Source organism: Vespa mandarinia, chromosome 18 (assembly GCF_050613455.1).
Source record: "Vespa mandarinia isolate Hongniang chromosome 18, ASM5061345v1, whole genome shotgun sequence".
In the NCBI taxonomy this organism is placed as follows: domain Eukaryota; kingdom Metazoa; phylum Arthropoda; class Insecta; order Hymenoptera; family Vespidae; genus Vespa; species Vespa mandarinia.
Window position 1 is genome coordinate 4,236,727 of NC_140827.1, and position 24,453 is coordinate 4,261,179.

General features: G+C 31.5%; 6 protein-coding genes across 16 annotated transcripts in view; 4 read left to right on the plus strand and 2 right to left on the minus strand.

Moving 5' to 3' along the window:
• Poxn (paired box pox-neuro) overlaps nt 1–10,032 on the plus strand; it is a 34,935-nt gene extending 24,903 nt beyond the window's left edge. For 8 of the 9 annotated variants that reach the window (XM_085662366.1, XM_035874800.2, XM_085662370.1 and 5 more), the window contains 4 exons: nt 682–902; nt 6,723–6,969; nt 8,300–8,468; nt 8,547–10,032. In XM_085662366.1, the coding sequence (XP_085518492.1) occupies nt 682–902; nt 6,723–6,969; nt 8,300–8,468; nt 8,547–9,063 (1,154 nt within the window). In that variant the 3' untranslated portion in view covers nt 9,064–10,032. The remainder of the gene's footprint in view (nt 1–681; nt 903–6,722; nt 6,970–8,299; nt 8,469–8,546) is intronic. The other variant, XM_085662367.1, reaches the window with a different exon arrangement.
• An 833-nt stretch (nt 10,033–10,865) lies between these two features.
• Nucleotides 10,866–14,208, minus strand: Lhfpl (LHFPL tetraspan subfamily member 5 protein). Its single transcript, XM_035874811.2, has 5 exons — nt 13,587–14,208; nt 13,139–13,333; nt 11,760–11,847; nt 11,534–11,688; nt 10,866–11,195 (listed from the first exon to the last, which is right to left on the minus strand). Exons 1-5 carry the CDS (start codon nt 13,798–13,800, stop codon nt 10,963–10,965), a joined length of 885 nt encoding a protein of 294 aa, XP_035730704.1. The 5' UTR covers nt 13,801–14,208; the 3' UTR covers nt 10,866–10,962.
• A 202-nt stretch (nt 14,209–14,410) lies between these two features.
• Prp38 (pre-mRNA processing factor 38) lies at nt 14,411–17,423 on the plus strand. 2 transcript variants are annotated; one of them, XM_035874810.2, is made up of 4 exons: nt 14,411–14,906; nt 15,014–15,381; nt 15,459–15,865; nt 17,283–17,423. In XM_035874810.2, exons 1-3 carry the CDS (start codon nt 14,743–14,745, stop codon nt 15,842–15,844), a joined length of 918 nt encoding a protein of 305 aa, XP_035730703.1. In that variant the 5' UTR covers nt 14,411–14,742; the 3' UTR covers nt 15,845–15,865; nt 17,283–17,423. The 2 variants fall into 2 exon arrangements, with proteins under 2 accessions (XP_035730703.1, XP_035730701.1); XM_035874808.2 differs by lacking the exon at nt 17,283–17,423 and having other exon boundaries at nt 15,459–16,073.
• Mon1 (vacuolar fusion protein MON1 homolog) lies at nt 16,724–19,258 on the minus strand. The gene is made up of 7 exons (XM_035874791.2): nt 18,796–19,258; nt 18,346–18,668; nt 17,950–18,193; nt 17,577–17,861; nt 17,302–17,492; nt 17,111–17,213; nt 16,724–17,030 (listed from the first exon to the last, which is right to left on the minus strand). The coding sequence occupies exons 1-7, from the start codon at nt 19,069–19,071 to the stop codon at nt 16,890–16,892; spliced, it is 1,563 nt and encodes a 520-aa protein (XP_035730684.1). The 5' UTR covers nt 19,072–19,258; the 3' UTR covers nt 16,724–16,889.
• A 340-nt stretch (nt 19,259–19,598) lies between these two features.
• Nucleotides 19,599–20,785, plus strand: LOC118445397 (small ribosomal subunit protein uS9-like). The gene is made up of 5 exons (XM_035874819.2): nt 19,599–19,705; nt 19,832–19,876; nt 19,969–20,100; nt 20,330–20,444; nt 20,558–20,785. Exons 1-5 carry the CDS (start codon nt 19,697–19,699, stop codon nt 20,701–20,703), a joined length of 447 nt encoding a protein of 148 aa, XP_035730712.1. The 5' UTR covers nt 19,599–19,696; the 3' UTR covers nt 20,704–20,785.
• A 432-nt stretch (nt 20,786–21,217) lies between these two features.
• Nucleotides 21,218–23,828, plus strand: Mvb12 (multivesicular body subunit 12-like Mvb12). 2 transcript variants are annotated; one of them, XM_035874805.2, is made up of 8 exons: nt 21,218–21,496; nt 21,931–22,065; nt 22,148–22,346; nt 22,438–22,582; nt 22,686–22,769; nt 22,840–23,188; nt 23,275–23,325; nt 23,477–23,827. In XM_035874805.2, exons 2-8 carry the CDS (start codon nt 21,940–21,942, stop codon nt 23,510–23,512), a joined length of 990 nt encoding a protein of 329 aa, XP_035730698.1. In that variant the 5' UTR covers nt 21,218–21,496; nt 21,931–21,939; the 3' UTR covers nt 23,513–23,827. The 2 variants fall into 2 exon arrangements, with proteins under 2 accessions (XP_035730698.1, XP_085518658.1); XM_085662532.1 differs by lacking the exon at nt 21,218–21,496 and adding an exon at nt 21,605–21,793 and having other exon boundaries at nt 23,477–23,828.
• Nucleotides 23,829–24,453: the final 625 nt, after the last annotated feature.

A 24,453-nucleotide genomic window follows, 5' to 3' on the forward strand; every position in this document is an offset into this window, starting at 1 on the left:
TTCGATAGGAAAATGAAAAAAAATTATTGGCAGAGGATTTGAATTAAAAATTGATGATCCTCTTAAATAGACATCTTCCCGTTAATCCGAGAGAAACAAACTGCCATAAAAATTATAGCCAATCGATCGAAACGTGTCTTTTCAACGATAAAACTTTCAAAATTAGTGTCGAAAAGATAGAAAAGAAATTTCGTTATTTTTTCATTCGGGATTCTTATGAGATCGATGACCGTTCGAAATCATCCTTTTACTTGTAATATTTCGCACTTTATATCTATCTAGTTATTTACATACTCGTAAAATGCGGATTTTTAAATTAACGATTTGTTTTTTTTATATCGTCTTTTTCTTTTTTAGTACTTGCATTGTGTCGAAGTTTGTCATAAAAAGTACAATAAATATAATATCGATATATTACATATAAATACGTAAATTATATCAAATAAGATCAATATTTTTTATATATATAACATTTATAATACAGAATATTTTATATAATTTAATGTATTTTTGACAAATTTATCGACATTACTTATTTATCGACTCAATGTAAATAAAATAACAGTAATTTATTCGATATAAACGAAATAAAAAAACAAAATAGTATATGTATAAAATCGCTCTCTCCTTTTATACTTTGTAAATGAATTATCGTCGTATAAAAATATTTATTTTTTGTAGGTCAAGCAGGAGTGAATCAACTTGGTGGCGTTTTTGTCAATGGCAGACCTTTACCAGACTGTGTACGTCAACGTATCGTACAACTAGCATTAGTCGGTGTTAGACCTTGCGATATCTCACGACAATTACTCGTCTCTCATGGCTGTGTTTCCAAAATATTAACAAGATTTTACGAAACTGGAAGCATCAGACCAGGTAGCATCGGCGGAAGTAAAACTAAGGTTTGTCTATATTTTTTATAATCGAGTCACATTTTTTATTGGTTGAACGAACCCAAAAATATATGTATTATATATCAAAATTATTATTGTTATTATTATTATTATTATCTTAATTTGAGACTTTGATCTATATGAGATCAATAACCCGTATATATTTAAATGAAGCGAAGGTCTACATTTAAAAGTTGTGCTCAATTAAAACACTATTATTTCCAAACAAAATAAAACTTTTTGCTAGACTTATTATTAATAATAATAATAATAATATTAATAATAATAATAATAATAATAATAATAATAATAATAATAGTAATAATAATAAATATTTTGTTTTGTTCATTTGAAAAAAAAGAAAAAAATAAGCAACAACAACAAAATCAAAGAACCGAATGTAGTTAAGAACGAGAGGGGTGGGGAAGAGAGAGAGGGAAAGAAAAGAAGGGGAAAGGTAGATAATATAGCGAGAAGGTAGAGGATGCTTCGGACATTCCTGATGTGATTTTAAGTAAGGCCTGTGTGTGTGCGTGTGTATTTGTGTTGACCATAAGACGCAATTATCCAAACACCTTGCGACGTCCTACATTTGCATAATTTCATGGCTTTTGCACGCTTTTCTTGTTCGCGTTTGTACGTTCGCACGGTACGCCCAGTTTGTGAATCACGGGATGATGTGTGATCATCGTCTTATGGGATCTCATGTGTTAAATTAATCAAGTACTCGATGCGAGAATGATTTCGATCTTCTTTTCGGTAGCTCAAGAAGAAAAGGAGGAAAAAAAAGGAATAACAACTCAAACAGAATAATCTAATTTTTTTTGTAATATCGGATGAACCAAAAGGTCCTAGGTGATTTTAAAAATCAATTACTCTTTCGATACCTTAGATTAATTTTTTTATTCAGAATGTAAAACTACACAAATCTAGCTGCAAGCTTAAGAAGTCTCAAGAAAGAATAATTGATACATACACACACACACACACACCCAATATATGTGTATATATATATTTTTAGAATTGATTTTCATTGTCAAAAGTACATCAATCATTAACTACATACGGAATACAAAAATTTATATTTATTTGTAGTTTTATATACTGAGAAAAAAAAAATAATTAGTCTAGCAAGTCTCGAGAAAAATAATGAGTAATAAAATCACTTTAGAAATAATTTTGGTCGTAGGACACTGCGGCCCATCCTATATAAACTAAATTTTCTTTAAATAACGACAAAAAAAAATATATTCTCTTCGTTCTCTAATGTGTTTGATAATATCGTAGAAAATGATGAAAACGATTTCGAGTGTAATTCTACTTCAACGCTAATAGATCCCTTAGGCACATGATTCTACGCGCACACACACGCACACACACTAATGACAATATAATTCTACGGTTCACACGTATGAAAAATTTCTTATAGGATGCATCTCTTCCTTGGCATTAGAAAAATTAGAAAACCATGAAAAAATTTATTATAGTAGATATACACCCAATCTTTGGAAATATTACATTTCCTCTTCTTATTCTTGAAAATATGAAATACTTATTGATATCGATTTTATCAGTTTCGCCTAATCATTCGAAGCTCCGAAGATCAAAGAAAAATGAGAGAAAAAAAGAAACTGTCGAGATCTTTATCACGATATTACCTGTATCTCTCTTCTCTCTCTCTCTCTCTCTCTCTCTCTCTCTCTCTCTCTCTCTCTCTCTCTCTCTCACTCACTTCCCCTCTCTTTTTCTCACTATAAGAGGTAGATCACAAGATAGTAAACCTTTAAAGTGGCTTTTACGGTAATTAAAGTGATCGATAATTAAAATGATCGATAATTGGATAACGAGTGGTCTCCTTGTTCTTTTTTCTTTTTTTTTTCTTGAAATCGGATACAGCGTGTGTCTGTGTGGTATAAAATTAACACTTAGTGCACAGGGATATCCCTTTAAGTCCCTTTTTTCTTTCATTGTCATCTCTTCCATTAAGAAAGCCTACTATTTAATACCGACCAAAAAAGTAAAGTTGTCTGTGATCCTAGGATTCAAACGATACCGGTCTTATAATTAGATTAAAGAAAATGTCTATTATAGTACACCTGTCAAATATGAAACATTAATGACCAGCTGTTTTCCTGGAAAATCAATTTGAACTTTTGATATTTCGATGTAGGTCCATTAAATGCATACGTTCAGTCAATAGAATTGGTAGGGTAACGAGTAGCGTATTAGATTCCTACATATAGATTCGCGGGTTCGAATCTCACGTAGACACACCATGTTTTTTTTTTCATAATTTTAAAATTTTTCAAACTTTTCGACAAAAGATTTAACATTTATATAAATATCGTGTCGATAGAAATTATAATTGTAAGAGAAAACGAATGGGAATGTACTTTTTTTTGTATAGAAAATTGTTGATAAAGTATAGAAGGAAACATAGGTAAAAATCAGGGATGAATCGATCTAGAATATAATTTCTAGAAGCTATGCGTATCGTTCAATTTGGCATACGAGCTATGGAATTAATTACCAAACTATCGAGACGATCTACACGTGTTTCTCCCGTACACATGAGGTAACATTTTCGATGCGTGTCCTCGTAAGTACTTTCGCCTGTTATCTGTAAGCATACGCGTGCGCTCCAATACGATACGATAGCGAGAGAGAGAGAGAGAGAGAGAGAGAGAGAGAGAGAGAGAGAGAGAGAAAGGATAATGGGGCGACATCACGAGAGAGAAAATTGTCTCATGAAAAATGCACGCCCAGTCGAAGGAGCGAAGGTAATAAAGTGGAACGTCATGGGCGACGAAAAAAGGAAAAAAAGAAAACGAAAAAAATCTGCTGCTATCTCTTTCCAACTTTGATCTCTTTCCTTTCTCTTTTCTCTTTTTCGTGGCATTCGTAAATGTAATGCCCGCACCACTCTTTTACCACAGCTGTGAAGGAATCTCTTTTTAACAGGTAGAACAACATTCAAATTTTCCCGCCTTAATGACACGCTTAACTCGTTCGCAAGTTCGTCGATGACTGATTATCATCAGAATGATCCAATCAGTCCGACAAACGAGGTCAATATATATCGATATAAATATTTTTAAATATATATATATATATACATATGATATATATGCATATATATATGGAGATCAATTTACATTCTAAACAATAATGAACATTTAAGGGAACAAAACTGTCTTTATGAAACACTTTTCTTTTATTTTTCAATTATTCTTAATTATCGATCGAAACTTTCTGGATCGATGGATCCTTTCGAGTACTATCTACCTGCAGAGAGAGAAAGAGAGAGAGATAAAAAGAAAAACGTTCAGTTTTCCAGTTTTATCAGGTAATTAAGATCTAAACAGACTAGTCTTACGATGTTTACTTTTCAACTTGAATGATTTAGATAGAAGAGAACATATAAAATATATTCTCTCATGAATGAAGTCATTGTTGATTTCTCCTTTTTTCTCACGAATTGCATCGATTTATATAAGTTAACTTGTTCTTAAAGTTCTTGTATAGTTTTCGTTGTAACATAAACTTATATTTAATATTTCACATATTAATTATCGATAAGGATGTATACACGCGCACATACGGATAAATATGTACATGTTATTCAACGAATTGCATCGATTCATAGAAATATATATAGTTTTCTTATGTAGTTTTCATCATAATATATATTTCTAATCAATATTTCACATATTAATTATCATTTGTTTCTTTCTTTCAAGCAGAATAGAAAAGGAAAGGATCGAAGATCGTTGGTAGTCCTGATAACCTTTATCGGCTAGGATGTGCACACACACACACGCATGCACGCACACGCACACACAGACATTGTAGGTTCGTGCGGTAATTACCGAGTTGGTCAACCTGTTCGAACGGTTTGCGTTATCTAACGTTTAGCGCCATATGTCCGTCCTGCCAAACCAATTTCCTCGACCGTGTGAGCGAATACACGCGTATGGAGAGGTAGCTCGTAATGTAGGGATAGCTAGAGGTAGTAAGAGAGAGAGAGAGAGAGAGAGAGATCGACATTAGGACACGTATACACAACGTCGACCGAGGTAATTGTGGCAACGACGACGGAAGTGTCAGATTAGAATCTGAGATGCTCCTGGTAGCACGCGAGGCTTGTCCTAACCCTCTGAAACTATTAGGCTGACCCTCCCCGTCCTCTGCTCTTGCCATAACCGCCCTTAAACGTAGCGTACCTCGACAGTAACTCTCAATCTTTCTACTCGAATATCAGAAATATTACAAAATTGATTACAATTCAATCTTAAGATATATTTGAATATTTTGTGAACCCACCATATATATATATATATATATATATATATATAATATACGTAAGTATATAGTGTATAGAGATTTAATCAGAGTGTAATTGTTGTCTTTTTAACGATTAAAGAAAAAAAGAAAGAAAGGAAGGAAAAGAGAACTAAACGCGTCTAAAAGTTGGACGCAACCCAAACGCAACCCTTAATTTATAAAATGAAAAAATGATATATAATACATACATGTAGGTTATACATTAGAAATAAATTTCGAAACAAAAAATATTTGGTAGAAATTAGGGAAGATCGAATTGGCAAAGAAGAAGATTCACCCTTCTTATCTTTCTCTCTCTCTCTCTCTCTCTTCCTCCCCTTTTCCCGGTTCGTCGCCTTTGGCACGAGTCGACGATCTCAAAAATCTCGGTATGAAACCGAATAACATTTCCATAACGTTAGCATGAAATTATCAACGGCGGCTCCTCTCTTGTTGTGTTGTATATACCATTAGTAGTCCCCTCTCTTAAGAGATCATTAGCAAGTCAAATTCGGAGAATCACTTTGAAATTGAGAATCACTGAACTCTCACTACTTTAGAAACCTTCGAAGAGGCTATGAAAATGAGATAAATGATTTTAACAGATGACGATAGGTCTCTATTCTAATTCAAAGGGAATTTTGATCGAAAATAATTAAAATCACTTTGGAATTGACGATTGAGAAACACTGAAGTAACTCTCTCAGACGACGGAACTGGACAGGAATGGGGCTGGCAGATGACGATAGTTCTCTTCCTCGTACTGTCCCAAAACGGAGGTCTAAAATCGAAATAAAGTATGTAGTAGGTTTATAACCCACCTACCGGACTTTAGTTGGTTATCTTGATCGTTGACCCTGGTCTTATGGATCCTCTTCTTCACCTGTGCTCGACATATGCCGAGGACATTCTCTTTCCGTTCAAATTTTCTGTCGATTCGTTACGTTTCATTTACATTTAACTCGATTGAGAAATAAGATGTTGCGACCCGATCAATTTATTCCTAAATACATACCACATTATTATAATATCGCTAATAAAACTATTCAGAAACTTTGTATGTATATCTAAAAATGTAAAAGAGAGAGAGAGAGAGAGAGAGAGAGAGAGAGAGAGAGAGAGAGATAACTTATTAGATCTTGGACATATCCTTGGTAGATAATTTTAGTTAGAAAACTAAAAGGTGGATCGTAAAAGTTAAATATTCGCTCGTAATCGTCCCCCATATAACTATCAAGAATGTAAATGGCTTCTCGTGTGTAAGAAAAAGATAATCCTGAAGTTAAATCTTTACGATCCACTGTAGAATCCTTCCTGAAATGTATCGAATGCGGTATCGCAAACGTTTCTAAGTAAAGAAAAGGGAAATCTAGGAGAGAAGAGAAACATATATATATATATATAAAGAGATAGAGAGAGAAACGTTTTCGAAGGGTCTCTCGTTAAAATGAAAGTCTCTCTTTTAGAGACCAAGACAGAGTTTATATGTTTATATTGCAATTGCAGCAAGTAGCAACACCTACGGTCGTTAAGAAAATTCTACGAATGAAACAGGAACAGCCGACGATGTTTGCCTGGGAAATACGTGAACAACTTGCTAGACAAGGAGCTTGCGATCCACAAAGCTTACCTTCCGTTTCATCGGTTAACCGAATTCTCAGGGGTGGTGGACTTCATACGGATCATCCTGGAATCGAAGGGAGCTCATCCACTGGATATGCTTCGCAAATCTCTTCCAATGTTGCTTCCAGAGGTACTTTTCATTCTTTTTTTTTTTTATCTTTCTTACAATTTTTTAAATATTTTAGATTAGGGGATTCTTTTTTAATTTTCCTCTGTTTTATCATCCGATGATGAGTAATTTGTTAGTTAATAAAAGTGTATTATTATTAAATATATAAAATTGAAGATTATACTTATATTCTTATCATTTAGTAATAATGTTTAGTAATAATAATAAACTTTACGCATTAATAATAATGCATATATAAAATAAATATGTGCATATCGTACACGTATTATTTTCCAAAAATAACTCATTTCTATCTTATCATTCAGATGATAATATATTTCAGATCATTTTTGTATACCTCCAGGTATTATTATTGTAGTGAAATATTTTTTTATAGATCAATAAGTTTATCTTAATCAACGGTTCTTTAAGCATCATCTGTCTTTAGCACGAAATTGATCTAAAACTTCATCGAATCCTCTTTTTCTTTTCTATCTTTTTCGTTTTCTTTTCTTACCCTTCTTCTTTAGCCTCGATTAGCCGCGAAGAAAAAATCTGGAGAAAGTCGATAGTCGAGAAGAAATTTGGTGAAGACTTTGGTACTCAACGTGATTGACTCGTCAGTCTAAGAACACGCAAACTTCGATAAAACTTCTCTGGTCCGAGAGAAAGGATCTTCAAATTTAAATCATTTCTCTTTCGTGACCTATGCAATTTTTACATCAGACGATTCTTTTTTTTTTTCAAGCCCCTTTGGGGATAGAAATCGAATTAAAATATAGATATTTATTTTATTTTAATTTCGAATGACTCCATGTAACATTAATATCATAATTTATTTTTGCATAAAACAAAATTAACTGTTAATTTATGTGTAAAAAATTAATATATACTTCACGTTATATAATTTTGTTTATTAATAATAATTTAAAAAAAGAAACAAATTATATAAAGGATCAGAGATAAAAAATGAGAGAGACCACACAGACTGAGACCAGTTGAGCAAATAAATGGAAAGGGTTGCATAATATTAGGGGCACTTGAAATCGCGCCAGCTGACTTCAACCTGATCCACTTATTAACCACAAACGATAAGTTAAAACTTCACGTGACGTATTATAAACTCGAAACAGCCGACTTCTATCCAATAATTAAATTCAGCACGAAAGATTGAAGATAAATATTCGACTTGACGTGACTTTGACAGCTTCTTTTCCAACAGCCAACCACCCAACCAACCAATCTGGCTCAATTTTCATTTTCTGTTTTTTTTTTTTTCTTTTTCATAAATAGCTTTAATTTAGCTTTTATAGCTAATAGTTATGATCATTTTTTTGTTTTGTTATTATAGAATCGTTAATGAGGACGGACTATCAATTGTTCTACCCGGGTGCATTAGGACCGTTACAGATCTCAACGAGTTCAGGAAACAACGGTACACCTTCTTGGAACCCAAGTTTTTATTCGTCACTATATCAAGCTACAACATTACATTTACATCATGGAATGCAATCATTAACGTAAGCTCAATGTGAAAATATAACAATATAATAATGGGAAAATACTATATAAATATTTGGTTTTTATTCTTTTTTTAGATCTCTAGATGCAGAAAGATTAACCGATCAAAATGGAGTACAAAATCAAGTGGAGTTAAAATCCAGTTCGAGTTCTATGGCAGGAAGTGATGACTCTTTAGACAAGAGCGATCTAGAGGAAAATGCTGAATCTCAGGATCAATATAAATCCTTTCAAAGTGGTAGGATTATATTAGAACTTGGTCAGAAGATAGGAAGCGATCGAAGTGCATTTATAAGACATCCGACACCACCAATAAATCCATTGGAAACAGATAAGCAACAGCAGAACAACAAACAACAACAAAATCAACAAAAAAGAATTATTGAAGCAGAAAAAGAACAAACGAGTACAACAGTAACGAGTAATGAAATACCTGTTGAAAATAGACCGGCTCAGGTACAAAAAAAACGAAATCCCTATTCGATAGAGGAACTTCTTAAAAAAGATGAAAAAAAGTCAACCTCAAAAAGGCCTAGGTTGATAAACATAGATGTCGTACAACCATGCGGTATCATTTTGAACAAAGAAATTTAAAGAAAATCTTACAAACAAATCTCATTTAGATTTTAGGCTTAATGATGTAGTATGATAGGTCTGTGAGATCTCTATAATTTAACCTTTATTATATATAATTTCTAAGTTAACCTTTAAAAGGTTGTTATGTATGTTTGACCAAGGTACATAGACGTCTGAATTCGCCAAATGTAAAGTAAGATGATAAGTAAGAATCCTGTTGATTTTGACCAAGAAGTGAAAATATGAATAAATACATGAATATCGTTGTCCGAATGATTAAACGAAAAGGGTAATAAAGTAACGGCTGTAAAGTATGACTACACGGAAGACATGAAAATATACATATATATATATGTATGTATATGAAAAGGACACACGATGCAGTAAAGCCATAAACGAGTTTGGTGTTGTACCGTTGACACGTTGCACTAGTGTAAAATACTATGAAATGTCAGAGTGACATAAAACAGGCATGAGAGAGAGAGAGAGAGAGAGAAAGAAAGAGAAATTATATAGCAACGAGAGAGAGAGAGAGAGAGAGAGAGAGAGAGAGAGAGAGAGAGAATGTCAGTTTTGCGTTTATAACGTTGTAAAAACCTTTTATCCCGTTTTTCATCTCGGTCCAATTAATGCACTATAAAATGCACATTGCCTCGACATCCTGCTGTGGTGTTTTTTTCTCTTTCTTTTCTTCTCTTTCTATCTAAAGGCTTCTAAAGAAAAAAAAATAATGTCTCAGTATGATAAGAATATTTCTAAAACAAGTTTCAATCGTATTTACCACCTTGACAATGTTTTTATTTCAATTAATTTTTAAGGAGGAGATCTTATATATATTTCGTTGATAGAAAAAGAAATCTAGAAATTAAGACTAATTAGTGTTCGTCGTTTTTGTTTCTTTCTTTTTTATTTATCCTAAGAAAATTCTTCAAAGAAATATTTATTATAGGTTTAGAATGAATCGCTGTCACTTAATTGGATAATTGAATATTGCATTCTTCTTCTTCTTCTTCTTCTTCTTCTTCTTCTTCTTTATTATTATTATTTATTTATCAATGATATATTTAACAAAGATGATTTTAATTATAAGATCGGACTTATATATCTTTACCAAGTGTGTGAAAGAAAATAAGGATAACTCAAAGATTCTACTAAATAGTCATCCACAATAACTTTCTTTTTTCTGAGAAAAAAAAAATTTTTCGGGTCTTCGAACTCGAAAATGTTAAACTTAATCAATTTTTTCCTTCGATTATTATCGACTAATTAATAATCGTAATCTCAAATTGTCCTGTATAATATCATTAAAATACACTAGTCAAAACGATATCGTTTTTATTAAACTAATTAACAAAACAAACATACCCTCTAAGAGATATATTATTGTTAATTAAAATTTATTTAAATTATTTTGAAATAATTTGGTGACTTAAAAAAATTAACTAATATTTTAAAGAAGGTATAAATTCAATTGTTCGCAATATTCTCAGCGTAAAAATCATTTAATTTCTTATCGTCGATATAAACAAAAAATATTTAAAAAAGTTATTACATTTATATAATTATTTATCTAAAGATATATAATAGTATCGAGCAGAATTGAACATTGTTGCTTCTCGTTAACGAGAGCATTTAAAAATTTATATATATATATATATATATATCATTTAGCAGCTATATATCAAATTCCAGATAATTTTTGTTCAAAAAAATTCGACGTATAGCCATTACTTAAAATAATAATAATAATAATAATAATAATAATAATAATAATAATAATAATAATAATAATAATAATAATAATAATAATAATAATAATAATAATAATATTAATAATAATAAAGATTGTCATGGACAACTACATATATATATATATATATGTACACTCTTGTTCTTTAAAAAAGAAGAAAAATTTGTTCAAAGTTGAAAATTATGTTGAGAATGATTCAAAGTATTCGTTGAAACCGTGTGAACCGGATGAGAAGGTGCTGGCGTGTAAAGACTATGATGAGAATGCGATTTAGCTCTGGACAGTTCACTGTAACGATCTTGTTCAGGTGGTGCTACCAGAAGGACTGGTCTCAAGGACAAAGATTTGCGTGAGCCAGCCACGCTTTGAGCCTCATTTACGTAACCTGGATTGACCTCTCCTGAAAGAAATGCATTGACATTAGTTTTTCTATAAAGATGATATTCCCAAAACGGAAATAATAATGTGTGTATATATATATATATATATATATATATATATATATATATACACTTTATTATTATTAATCTTATTGTGTTTTATTATAATCAAAAAAAATTTATTAGTATGTTAATATTTTATATTTATTTTTTGATATTATAACAAATCTTTTTACTTTTTTATAAACAGAGTTAATTAGATTAATTTTGAGTTTTTATTTATAATAAACTCGTTAATTTATTAATGAATCAAAAATGTAATAAAATATAAATAGATGGATATTATCATGTCGCATACCTTTGTACAAAGATCCATTGTTGAAAGGTTCTGGTTGTAATCTAACATGTCTCGAGGCAAGAATGAAAGCGAGAGCAGCCAAGGTAGTAGCATCAAGAGCAGCAATTGCAGCTAATGGTATGGCCCATCTAACTGCACATGCTCCAGGATTGTACCTGCAAATCCAAATCCAAAAATAAATTTGCTTAATTCAGTTTCTATAGAGAATAAAATAAAAGAATTCTACCTGGATGCAGATGCACCACAAACTGCTCGAATTGCTGGTGAATCCCAGCCAAGCGGATAAACACATACACCAATTGCCATACATATTGCTACAAATTAAAACCGAAATAATAATAATAATAAATAATAATATAATAATAATAATAATTGATAATAATAATAATTGAGATTGACTATTGAAAGGCTCAATGTGTTAAGATCACATGACATTTAGAGAAAGGCATTTGAATTGATGAGATTAATCTAGGGAACAGAACTATTCCACTATGTATATATAAAAAGTACGTATGTACTTTTATGTATATATTTGCTTTTTAATTTAGATATTAATTTTATTGTAACAAATTCTTTTTTTTAATGTTGTACTATATATATATATATACACTATAGCGAGATAGTTGAGGACAAAATTAAAAAAAAAAAAAATAATAATTTAAAATTTATTGAAATTTAAAACATTGAACGTTGAACGTGCTAAACACATCGAGCAAAGTTGATTTTCTTTGGTGAAACCTTTGCATTCTCTCTCAATTCGTTCGCATTTCAAACGGCAACTTTCACCGTGACTAGTTATAGAAACGGAACGAGCAATTCTCGGTATGATACCAACAACACGACAGAGAACTCAAAATACAACGCACGTCACACGCTGCTGCAGCAGCTGCTGGTATCCGATTGCTAAACATGAATATCTCATTGCAATTTTTTTTACTTTTTCGAGAAAGTAATCTCGAGCAACTTTCCATTAACTTTCTTTTCATTGTTATTTTGTTTTTTAATAAATAAAAGGAAAAGTTGTCAAAGGTTCGATTGATCTAAAACGATTGAGAATTTTTTTTCTTTTCTTTCTTTTTTTTTCTTTTTTTTCGCAGTCGGGAAACATGCGAGTGTCAGCGATCAAACATAACCTAAATTTAAAAAACGACGACACTATACTATTTTATTTGTAATAAAATCCAACAAAACGCGTATGTTAATAGTCGAAGGCGTAGCCAACGGTACATATGTACTATATGCATACATAAACACAAATACATATATATATACATATATATATATATATATATATATATATATATATATATATGTATATATACATAAATATCAACGATGGGCTTTTACACATAACGGACTATTCTACATTTTCTGCGCATATCCCATAAGAGTCACGTTCTTATCGTAAACCCGATGCACGTTTGAAACCGGATATGTGAAAAGATTTTTAAATTCTATGTAAAATAATACATATATATATATATAGGGTGGGTGGGAGAGGGGGATTGATTGCATCACTAAGCATTGAGTCGACATAGGAGGATCGTACTTTCTAATATCCTCTCGCAATTGTACAATTTTAACAACATGTATTCTTGAAATTACCTGAAACTACCTGCATCCAGCCACAAAGATAAAAAACGGTCGTGCTCTGACAAAAAAAGAAAAGTAGCATCGCACAAATCGAGAGCAATGCAACGATCACTGCAATTCCAACTAATATAGTGCTGGCTCTAAATGGGACATTGGCTATGGTCGAAAGATCGTCTAATCTTCCGATGCATTCCTCTCCTAATTCACCTAAAAAGTCATTAAAAAAAAAGAAAAAAGAAAAAAGAAAAATACTGATTTACTCAGTTAACAAATAAACATTATTTTACGTCGTGAATTTATTAAAAAGTTCGTCAATGGACATTAACAACATGTCTACGAACTCTAATTGGCAAATAATTTTTTTTTCGATGTATCTACGTTTCAGTCGAGTCAATGACACGAATTGAGAAATTTTTGGATAGATATAAAACTTAATAAAGAATGTAACGTCATTTCTTACCATTTCCATAGCTACATCTTGTCCAGAGTCCAAATCTTCCAGGATTTTCGTGTTCCAAATCACCGAGCCATTCCGGTGTTACGAAAGCAACAACACCAATTATGGCGTAGCATATGGTGAAGATACCCCAGAGTACGCCGATCGCTTTTGAATTACGTATGTAATTCGTTGCATACATGTGAGACGACTCGACGTACTCTATTTTTGAACCCATTTCAATGATTCGTAGCTTTCTACGAAGGATGCACGTCGTAATCTATTTCAGTTCATCATCGCATGATATATGTGTGCGTGTGGGTGTTTGCATAAATAAGTATACGTTATTTCTTCTTCCTTCATAAATGTTAATGTATAATAAACGAATTCCTTTTTTTTGTATCACTTCGAATCGGTGAGTTCGACGATCGACGTTGCACAAGAAACGATTTGAAATTTGTTTTCTTCTTTTGAATAACACAAAATAACACACTAGTATAGATCACAACGATCACAGCAGTCTATTTTCTTGCATCGTTGTTGCACTCTCCCACAAAAGCCGCGCACTTCCTCCTTCCAATACGACGATCCTCCTCTTCCAACGACGAACTGAAAGTCTTTCGGAAACGTAAGAAGAAAGACACTCTCCTTGTCTTACAGTTTAAGATGGCGGCTGGTGCCGCCTACGTCGCTAAAGTTCAGAAAACGTCAGAAAACGTCAGAAAAGAAGATGCTCGTCAAACTCTCCATGAATGGAGATGACCGTTAAAAAGCTTCTTTTCAAAAAGGTACCGAATGGAGGGAGAAAGACGCAATGAATATTTTTATCCTATGACGTTCTCACGCGATGACTCTCGTCGCTTTGAATCATTTATTCTTAGATTTCTTCACAAACATTTCTTAATTCTATTCCAATGTTATCCAGAGAGATCATTTCTTTCATTTCCACGAACTTGAACGAATCTATATTTTTTATTCGATCTCGTATGCATTTGAAAAAATGTTGTATATTCGTAAAAGTTCGTCAATGATATTCCAAGTCGTTGACACGTTCATTGAGTAGATGCGTCGAAGATAAAACATTGATTGATTATTGCGTAGACAATGTCGTTGACGAAAGTTTTAATAGAAAAGGCGAACGTAGCGCCGCCAGTGACGAGTAATTCAACTATTTATTAACATGGCGAACCGCACGGTAAAAGACGCGAAATCAATTCGCGGTACTAATCCACAGTATTTAGTGGAGAAAATAATAAGATCTCGAGTTTACGATTCGAAATATTGGAAGGAAGAATGTTTTGCTTTAACCGCAGAGTTACTTGTCGACAAAGCCATGGAATTGAAGTTAGTAAATAATATATTCCATTAACCTCAAATTTCAATTTCATTCCTATGGATTATATCTTACAATTACTCTTGTAATACTTGTATATTATTTTTCTTTTGTTTAGATACATAGGTGGAGTTTACGGTGGCAATGTAAAACCGACGCCATTTCTATGTTTAATATTAAAAATGTTACAAATACAGCCAGAAAAAGATATCATAGTAGAGTTCATAAAGAACGAAGAATTCAAATATGTCAGAGCTTTGGGTGCACTTTATATGCGACTGACAGGTTCATCATTGGATTGTTACAAGTATTTAGAGCCTTTGTTCAACGATAATAGAAAACTTAGAAAACAAAATAAGCAAGGTTTTTTCGAATTGATCCATATGGATGAGTTTATAGATGAGCTTCTACGCGAAGAGAGATCATGCGACGTTATTTTGCCAAGAATCCAAAAGCGTCACGTTTTAGAAGAAAATAATGAATTAGGTATGAGTATTATTGTATCTCTTAGATATCAAGATACAAGGGATTATTCTTTGTCTTTATACGTTTATTATTTACAGAGGCAAAAGTATCGGCATTGGAAGACGACATGGATGAAGGAATTGAAACGTCAGAGGACGAAGATATACCTCCTGTCAAAGAAGAAAGTCGCAAAAGAACGGAAGATCATGATAGAGACAGAGATCGTCACAGAGACAGAGACAAGAGACATTCTCGTTCGGATAAAAAATCGGATAGAGAAAAGCAAAGGTCGCGAAGTAGAGAAAGAGATAGAGACAGGAGAGAACGTAAACGAAGTAAATCGCCCAAGACTCATTCCTCCTCGCATAAGGATAAAGATAGAGATAAGGATAGACATAGAAGAGATGACAGAGATAGGGATAGAGATCGAGACAGAGAAAGAGACAGGGATCGAAGAAGAGATCGTGAAAGAGCTAGGCATTGACTTGGCAATTATGCGGCGCGTGTAAGATTTTCATTGATATATTATTTACGAGATAGGATTAAATAAATTTCATTTCTACAGTTGTTATATTTTCATTATATTCTCCAGTCTGACCAATAACGAGTAGTAATTGCAAACATCGATCTTAATAGGTATTAAAGTTCGTCGATAGAAATGCTACACAGTAGCTTACTTTTATATTATATTTCCAAATAACGATCATCCCCAAATACATTATATAACTTTTGTATATAATAATATGTACAAATCGTGTTTAAGAAAAGAAGAAGAGAAAAATAAATTCCACATTGCATTTAAGAGTTGCGTTCGTATTTATAAATGTCAGCACGAGTCCCCGTTAATGTTTGTATAAAAAATTAAATACGAATTCCATATTAAAATGCAATATTGCATTTTTTCCCCGGTACACGCACACGCACACGCACACGCACACGCACACGCACAGAGGCACGCACACACTCATATCAGATATTAAAATAAATGTCGTGTAGCCTATCTAGAAATACAATCTCTGTGATTATTCATCATCAGGAATATATACATTTGCATAGAAATTCATATATTTCTCAATAGTTATCGCTCTAATTTAATGTAACAATTAAAATATATCACTATATACTTAAAGATAATTGTAAATAATACAACTTCTTTCGACAAGGTGTTAGTGCATCCAGGTACTTTTAACAAAATGTGTTTTGGTGGCTTCATATTTAAGTATGACCAAAACTACTGCGTTAAAATTGCAGATTGTCATTATTATATTTAGAGGAATCATATTTTTTCTTTTTCTTTTTTCTTTTTTTTCCTTTTTCTTTCTTTTTTTCTTTTTTTCTTTTTTCTTTCTTTTCTTTCTTTCTTTCTTTCTTTCTTTTTCTTTTTCGTTCAACTAAAAAAGAATTTTACTAAATTTGGTATTAATATATGTACTTTGCAATGATGCAAAATTATATACTATTATATAGTAAATGAAAATTAGATAATCTCGATTAACTGAGACTAAGATTATGCTAATGTCATAAGTTCATTAGAAAGTAGGTGAATTTAATATAAATAGTCTCTCTTCTTCTTTTTTTATCCACTTCAATAGTTTACTAACTGCATCAATTGCATCAGGCTTTGTAACAAGTGGCTCGAACGTTACATAAATTTCAAAACCTGAAGTTACCTGAAATTAATTTCATAAAATTTTATAAATTAATATTTAAAATGACGTATATCTTTTCTTTCAATTCTAATATGGCTTACCCAGGCCAACATAGTCTCTTTATCCAATTGTTGAAAGATTAATTTTAATGGTCGATTAGGAGAATGTAATCTGTGATGCAGACATTGATACTGTCCAAGTAATCTAAAATATTGTTTACATATAAATCGTTAATATGAGCCTTTAAACTTTTTTTTATTTTTTTAATTTCAGGTTTAACTTTTCTTCTGACCGTTCTATTTCCTCATCAGTGGTATATGGCGGTTGAAGACCAGGACTCCAAAATTGCGCCGTGCTTTTACATTTGTACAGAACATGCCGCATTTCAGGTAGGCCGATATCCGCGGTCGTAATTGGTGTTTTATTCATAGATTCATTTATCGCTTCTAAACAATTTGTCCTCCTTAATTTCTCCACTATTTTCTAATAAAGATTTTTTAATTACGTTAAATTATGTTAATATTACTTTGAAATAAAATTTTCATTTTATAATGTTGCTTAGCTTACTTGTTTAGCTTCTGAAAGTACAAAGAATACGTGTCTATCCACAGTAAGTAATAATAAGCATGCTTGACAATCTTCCGCCAGATACGAGACATGGCCGTGCATATAACCGTTGGCATCAAATTTTGGCAAACATATTGGGGTCCATATTTCGAAAGTCTTAAGGGACTCTGAACTGTCGACCAAGTTTTGTATTAAATGCAAATCCACTGGATGTAAAAAGAACTTATTCATTCTAACTAATGTGACCAGTTGATTATTAGCCAAGAGTATCGCAAAGACCAAATTCTGAAAAATTTCTTTATAGTTAGATCGTCTCTCAGTTTTAAAATAAGAGAGAAAAACATACGTTTAATATAATTAATAATGATTATACCTTTATTTTGCCACAGGTTTGTATAATAGTTTGCGTTATAGAGGCCCTCATTGAGGGAAGTAAAGGCAAACATTTAATAGCTCCTAGAAAGAAAGCAGGTTCTCTATCCATAAAATTCAATAAATGATCTATCAGTCTTTCACTGCCGCTTAATAATCTTCGCAAATCAAAGTTCCTTCGTAGATCATATACTCGTGTTAATTGAGATTGGGTTAAAACTGAGACTATCTGATTATATACATATCTATAAGAAATTTTTTTTTTTTTTTTTTTTTTTTTTTTTTTATATATATATATATATATATGTGTGTGTATATATATATATAGAACAAGTATATAATATAAAAAAATTTTAACGTTATGTATGGACAATATAAAACAAATAAAACTACATACGTAAGCTGTAAAGTAAGTTGAGGTACACTTTCCAATGTTTTGGAAACTGCAACTAATATTAATGGTCCTTTAACGAAGAAGACAAAATTAGTATCTCCGGCATGTACAGATCTAATCATATCGCTGCCAGCTTGGACAAAGGATACTAGAGCTTGCATAACACCCATTAGTGTGACTAGTTTGTCCTCTGAACTGTATCGAGAATATATGGGTTTTCCTGCTTGACTTAAAATAAATACGTGTTTCCTTTGGGCTAACCAGATTTTACAACGCAACGGATCGGCATCTAAACTACTTTGACCTAAACGATGAGCAATGTCGTCCTGAGAGGAGATGTAATATTAATGAAAGTAAAAAAAGAAAAGAGAAGAAAATAAATAAATAAATAAATAAATAAATAAAACAAAAAGTTGTCGCATCTAAATCTCAGCAAAGTATATGAAAACTGACCATATCGGATTCATCTAAGGATTCATCTTTCTTTAAATCGTGAGGGCTCTTAGCAGTAGGCGTCATAGGAATGTCTTGTACGTCGTCCTGAATTTCCGATATAGTACTTGTCGTACTTTCCTTCATTTGTCTATCGTCGATACTGCTACTCATCTCTTGTTCGTATTCCTCAAAGCTATCTGTTGTAACGAGCATCGTTTCAGCGGACGCACCCGGCTCTATGCCAGGTTCCGCTATACCATCGTCGATGGTAACACCAGATTCTTTTGTGGCCATTTTTCACGGACGAATAGTCCTGAACACAACCACTATTTCCCACTATTATAAGATTATTATTTTCGACGTACATTTAATGACGGCCTATTAAATGAATTAAACTACAATTATGTACAAGTAGGCGCCATCATGCTTTTTGTCTGCCTCCTTGCATCAGTCTATCTCAAGTTTCTTTCGATAGAGGCAGCATGATGCATACATTTTTTTTCAAGCTTGCCAAACCTTACAAAACGTAGACTTTTCAAAAGAAGAAAATTATTTAGATTTTATTTGAGAAACTTTTACATTGATGCACACTTAAAAGTTTATACAAGTAAACCTTAATATATTCAATTTCTAACCTCTGTCATATTACGAGATTAATTAAAGATTATTAATTCTTTTTATAAGTTATTATGTGTTTTAATTTTTCTTTTTTTTTTTTTTTTTTTTTTTAATTTATCCCAAGATAAATCGTGGACAAATTTTATTCGATCATTTGAATTTTCGTACACCGGATGATCATGATTTTCATTTTATAGTTATATCTTTGACTAACGTAGTAGTAATTCGACATTACTGCCCCACAGCGGATCTACTTCCTTTCACGTAGTTATTTTCCAAGATAGTACACGTGTTTGACAGAATGCAGAAGGTGAATTTGTAATTTCTTGATAAATTTATTCAATAATATTTATTTCATTTTCAATGAAAATAATACAGACACATATATATATGTATATGTATATTATGTACATTTTTTTCTTTTATATATACATAGAAACAAAAGGAACCGATTCATTCCGTGCAAGTTTTCGGACGCAAGGTAAACGCCATAATTTGTTATTATTAAGCGCCCTATGACGCTCGTTTCTTTTGTAAACTATTATTAACATACATATATTTTTTTATTTATAGAAAAGTGCAACTGCAGTTGCTTATTGCAAACGAGGCCGTGGAAATCTTCGGGTAAATGGAAGACCATTGGAACTGGTTGAACCTCGCGTATTGCAATACAAATTGCAAGAACCTATTTTGCTCCTTGGAAAGGTAACAAGTTTGATATTTCTATATTATTAGTATTAATAATCGAACAATGATTATACAATAGATGAGATCAGATTTATCTAAATACTAACTTTATTCGATGATGTTCAATTATTCCGAATATGAATAGCCATGATATATATAGTTCAAGGATTCTGAGACTTGCATGCAAAGTGATACTTGCATGTGAATTGTTTTTACAATTACATTGACGAATATCATAACCTTTTAGGAGAAATTTGCTGGTGTTGACATCAGAGTAAGAGTAAACGGAGGTGGTCATGTAGCACAAGTTTATGCCATTCGTCAAGCTATCTCCAAAGCTCTTGTAGCTTATTATCAGAAATGTAAGTGAATTATATACCAACTATATATGCATTCATATATCTTTCATGTTTATTTATCTCTACGTACGTTATTCCATTACTACGCATTCAGAAATATTGTATCGCATTTGTAGATGTCGATGAGGCCAGCAAGAAGGATATAAAAGATATTCTTATTCAATATGATCGTACTCTTCTGGTCGCAGATCCAAGGAGATGCGAACCAAAAAAGTTTGGTGGTCCAGGAGCAAGAGCACGGTACCAAAAGTCGTATCGTTAATATGTTTATCATATTGCATAATGTTTATATCATTGAATAAAAAAGAAGAAAATCTCCCTGCACAGATGTGATTATAAATGGACGACGTGTAATTTTTTGTTTTTCAAACTTTTTCCTAGGCTAGATAGAAAAAAGAACTGCTTTGGATTAGTTGTAGTGCAGATTAGAGAAATAAAAATATATTCCCTTTTTTTTTCTTCTTTTTTTTTTTTTAGATTACTTGTAAATGGTATTCTACAAAGAATGATGATATTATATTTTACATAAAATTGGATCAATCCTGTGAACGAGTTAAGCTTTTATAAAAAAAAAGGTCAGACATATAGCATTCTGACGGCGACAAAGTTATTCCAAACATTTCAATTAATTTTTTATATATTTCATTAAAAAATTAGAACGTTAGTCTGTATAAAAAGAGTTATACATGCGTTAAGTATTTATAAATATATACAGAATTTGATAAAAATACTCATCGAATGAATTTATTAAATCGCTCAGTCGGCAAGCATGACTGAGAAGAGACACCAGCGAAGTCTAGCGACACTGAAACCGTACTAAGGAAACTTATTCTTCTACAAGAGTTTGAATCTTGGTAGAATCGCATACAAAGATACGAACGAAGTAATTGTTCTGTCGTGAGAGATAGAGTTAGGGGCTGAGTTGTTCGAAAGAAACTTGACGTGTCGCTCTCATTGGAGCTAATTGATCGGCTAATTAAGAGCTGGTAGAAAAGAAAAACGGCCGACTATGCGGCCATTGTAAATTTTTCAATGCTCTAATCTTTTGAGAGAAGGTGAGTTAAAAAGATAAATAACAGTCAATTGCGTAAATTTATTTATAGATATTGAGCTTTAGCAATATATATTCACATCGAAATAGTTTTGAAGAGAGTCCAGTTGCTAGAGAGACGTCACAACAAAAGATAAACACAACTTTTATCTCACTTTTTTTCAATGAGAATCCAAAAAATTATAATCACTTTATGATATGAAGATAATATTTTTTATTTTATTTAATGTAGTTTTTTATCGATCGAAGAAACGGACTAAAGGTCAAGTTATTTTGAATGTATCTTTACCATTTTTACCAAGTATGCGAAATTCATAAATTACATTCTATTATTGTGTTTTTTCGTTCAAATGGTTATGCCTTGGAGCTTTAATTTATATATATATATATATATATATATATATATATAATTTATATAAGTAAATAATCTTTTTATAGATTACAGTAATGTCAAAGAAAAGCAGTAGCAAAATGTTAGTTCATCAATTATCTACCGTTCTGCCAGATGATAGACCCATCACTGCCATTAGTATTATTGAGGATATAGAGAAATGTCCACCAAATTTTACAGTCGTAAGTTTTATATTGGATATTAAATGACATTATTTTCAGATTATATTCATTTTATTTTTGTACTTATGTTTGTTTTGCAAAGGTATCTAGAACATATGATCAGGATACCGATGCCGATTTATGGAGAGAAACTGGATTATTCATAAAAAAGAAAGGTAGATACATATGCTTTTCGAAGACCGAAGGTTTACCTCATTGCATTGTGGAAGATATCACCATTATCAATGAACGAGAAATGCCTCCAGAAGGATATAGCATTATCTCGCATACCGTAGATTCGAGTGAGTATATTTTTCTAATATCTCCAAATAAATCTTCAAATTTAATAATGTTGTGATTTTTCATAATATAATGTAATACTAAATTATGCAGTGCAGAAGGCATGGAGGAAAAAACAATTGTGTTATAAAATTAAAAACAAGGATTTGTGTTCTAAAGCTGTAACAGATATAATTATATGTAGTAGAATTGTACATAAGGCATCGAAGATGGCACCAAATGGTTTCGCTGCAGCTGGGTATGTTATTTTTAATTTTGTTAACTATTCAAATTTCTACATCCTCGATTATTATAATAATAGAAAATATTTTTAATATAATTTTCTTTTAACAAAACAACAGTATAATAAATGGAGTATGCGTTTGTTATAAAACCGTGGATATAACAAACGGACAACCAAATTCTCAATCATATATTAACATAGAGTAAGTGAAAATTATTTAGAAATATAACATAATTTGATATTTCTAATGATTTTCTATTTTCTTACCTCAGTAAATTTTTAATGCAAAATGCTTCTCCAAATCCTTCCAATGGAACACCTCATCGAGTACCACCCGAGAGGCCACCTAAACCGAAGTTTTCTCCCAAACCAAATAATGGTATTTATTCTCAAATTGGAACAGCCGCCATTGGAAAGGATACAGATGAATCTAATGATAGGGATTACGAAGTGTTAAGTCCTAGCGCGAGGTTGAGGCCTACGAGACCTGCACCTCAACCTCCTACTACTTCGGTCATTGGTTCCATTCCAATTTATGGTACACTGCCAGGTTCTTCCGATTTAGATGGAGTCCCATTCATTCTCAATCCTCGTCTTAATATTCATTCTGATTCTGCCAGTGTAAGTGAAAAGTTATTATTAAAGAATAGAAATTTTTATTTACAACATTTATACATAATCAATCAAAATGTGTCTTCCCTTTCTAGTATAAATTTCCTACAATCAAAATTTGGACGCAAAAAGATTTGGACAAAGAGGTATATATATATACACACCACACACGCACACACACATATATATATATATATATATATATATATATTTATTCTTTTTTTCTCTTTTTCTGTTTAAAAGATATACGAACTTCAACGATGATAATTGATTTTGTATTAAAATGATTTATTTCAGTTTTGCTACGATTTTCGTGCGGAAAGAGAAACTTGAAAATACCAATGTGCCAAATTATTTGTATGATAAAATCATACATTTCATTTGTTGTCTATTCATCCGTACTGACTATATAGTCGAGTGTAATAGAGTGCCTGAATGAGTGATTTATACTAATTTCCAACCAAGGGATATCAGTTTATGCATTCTCTATGGTAAGCTGTATGAATTAAACGCTACACACACCTTTCTCAAATACATCTTCTTCCAATGCCCATATTTAGATTTTGATACCAGTGACAATTAGTGTTGTATTTTTATAGAATTGCGTTGTATTTTTATAGATATTAGAAAGTGTATATATATATATATATATATGTGTATGTGTATATATATATATGTATATGTATATATATATATATATATATACACATATATATATATATATGAATAACTGTACCATACGTTTTGTTTAAAGAAGTATTATAGAATATTTAAAGTTGTATTCGGTATATTCCTATGTCATAATCAAATGTGAAATTCAATAAAGCCATTTTTAATTTTACAGACAATTTATAGTTACAACTTCCTAGTAATATGTCTAAAGGTAAAGGAAACTTAACTGAATGACAGTTATAATATATTCAGTATTAATACATTCTTTTAATGCAATTTAAGCAGATAAATGCAAAATCAAATTAATAATTATATATTATATAATGTTATCAGAAACTCGTGGCGTATATCTAGGTGCTGATCGATGGAATACAAGATAATAATTATGATTATTTTCAACTTAGTTCTTTGTTCAGGAACGTATCAAGACAAGGTGGAAAATGGTGAATTTCATCCTACAGATAACAGTTCTCATTAATATCAATACCTAGAAACACTTACACATATTGACGAGTTATTTTATTTTAAAATATATATGAAAAATATTATAAATGTTATCGTTATAATAACGCAATCTTAAAAAATAATCGACGACAATAGAA

Excerpts from the sequence above, each read along its gene's own strand:
- Prp38 (XM_035874810.2), top strand. The coding sequence starts at position 14,743 with ATGGCGAACCGCACGGTAAAAGACGCGAAATCAATTCGCGGTACTAAT. Across the intron at positions 14,907-15,013 it reads GACAAAGCCATGGAATTGAA|ATACATAGGTGGAGTTTACG; the intron begins GTTAGTAAATAA and ends TCTTTTGTTTAG. Across the intron at positions 15,382-15,458 it reads AGAAGAAAATAATGAATTAG|AGGCAAAAGTATCGGCATTG; the intron begins GTATGAGTATTA and ends TATTATTTACAG.
- LOC118445397 (XM_035874819.2), top strand. Across the intron at positions 19,877-19,968 it reads TGCAAGTTTTCGGACGCAAG|AAAAGTGCAACTGCAGTTGC; the intron begins GTAAACGCCATA and ends TTTTATTTATAG. Across the intron at positions 20,101-20,329 it reads CTATTTTGCTCCTTGGAAAG|GAGAAATTTGCTGGTGTTGA; the intron begins GTAACAAGTTTG and ends ATAACCTTTTAG.
- Mvb12 (XM_085662532.1), top strand. The coding sequence starts at position 21,770 with ATGTATCTTTACCATTTTTACCAA. Across the intron at positions 22,066-22,147 it reads GTCCACCAAATTTTACAGTC|GTATCTAGAACATATGATCA; the intron begins GTAAGTTTTATA and ends TGTTTTGCAAAG. Across the intron at positions 22,770-22,839 it reads CAATCATATATTAACATAGA|TAAATTTTTAATGCAAAATG; the intron begins GTAAGTGAAAAT and ends TTCTTACCTCAG.
- Lhfpl (XM_035874811.2), bottom strand. The coding sequence starts at position 13,800 with ATGGGTTCAAAAATAGAGTACGTCGAGTCGTCTCACATGTATGCAACG. Across the intron at positions 11,848-13,138 it reads CTGGATGCAGGTAGTTTCAG|CAATATGTATGGCAATTGGT; the intron begins GTAATTTCAAGA and ends TTTAATTTGTAG. Across the intron at positions 11,196-11,533 it reads CAATGGATCTTTGTACAAAG|GAGAGGTCAATCCAGGTTAC; the intron begins GTATGCGACATG and ends CATTTCTTTCAG.
- Mon1 (XM_035874791.2), bottom strand. The coding sequence starts at position 19,071 with ATGGCCACAAAAGAATCTGGTGTTACCATCGACGATGGTATAGCGGAA. Across the intron at positions 18,194-18,345 it reads CAACTTACTTTACAGCTTAC|ATATGTATATAATCAGATAG; the intron begins GTATGTAGTTTT and ends AATTTCTTATAG. Across the intron at positions 17,214-17,301 it reads ACTGATGAGGAAATAGAACG|ATTACTTGGACAGTATCAAT; the intron begins GTCAGAAGAAAA and ends ACAATATTTTAG.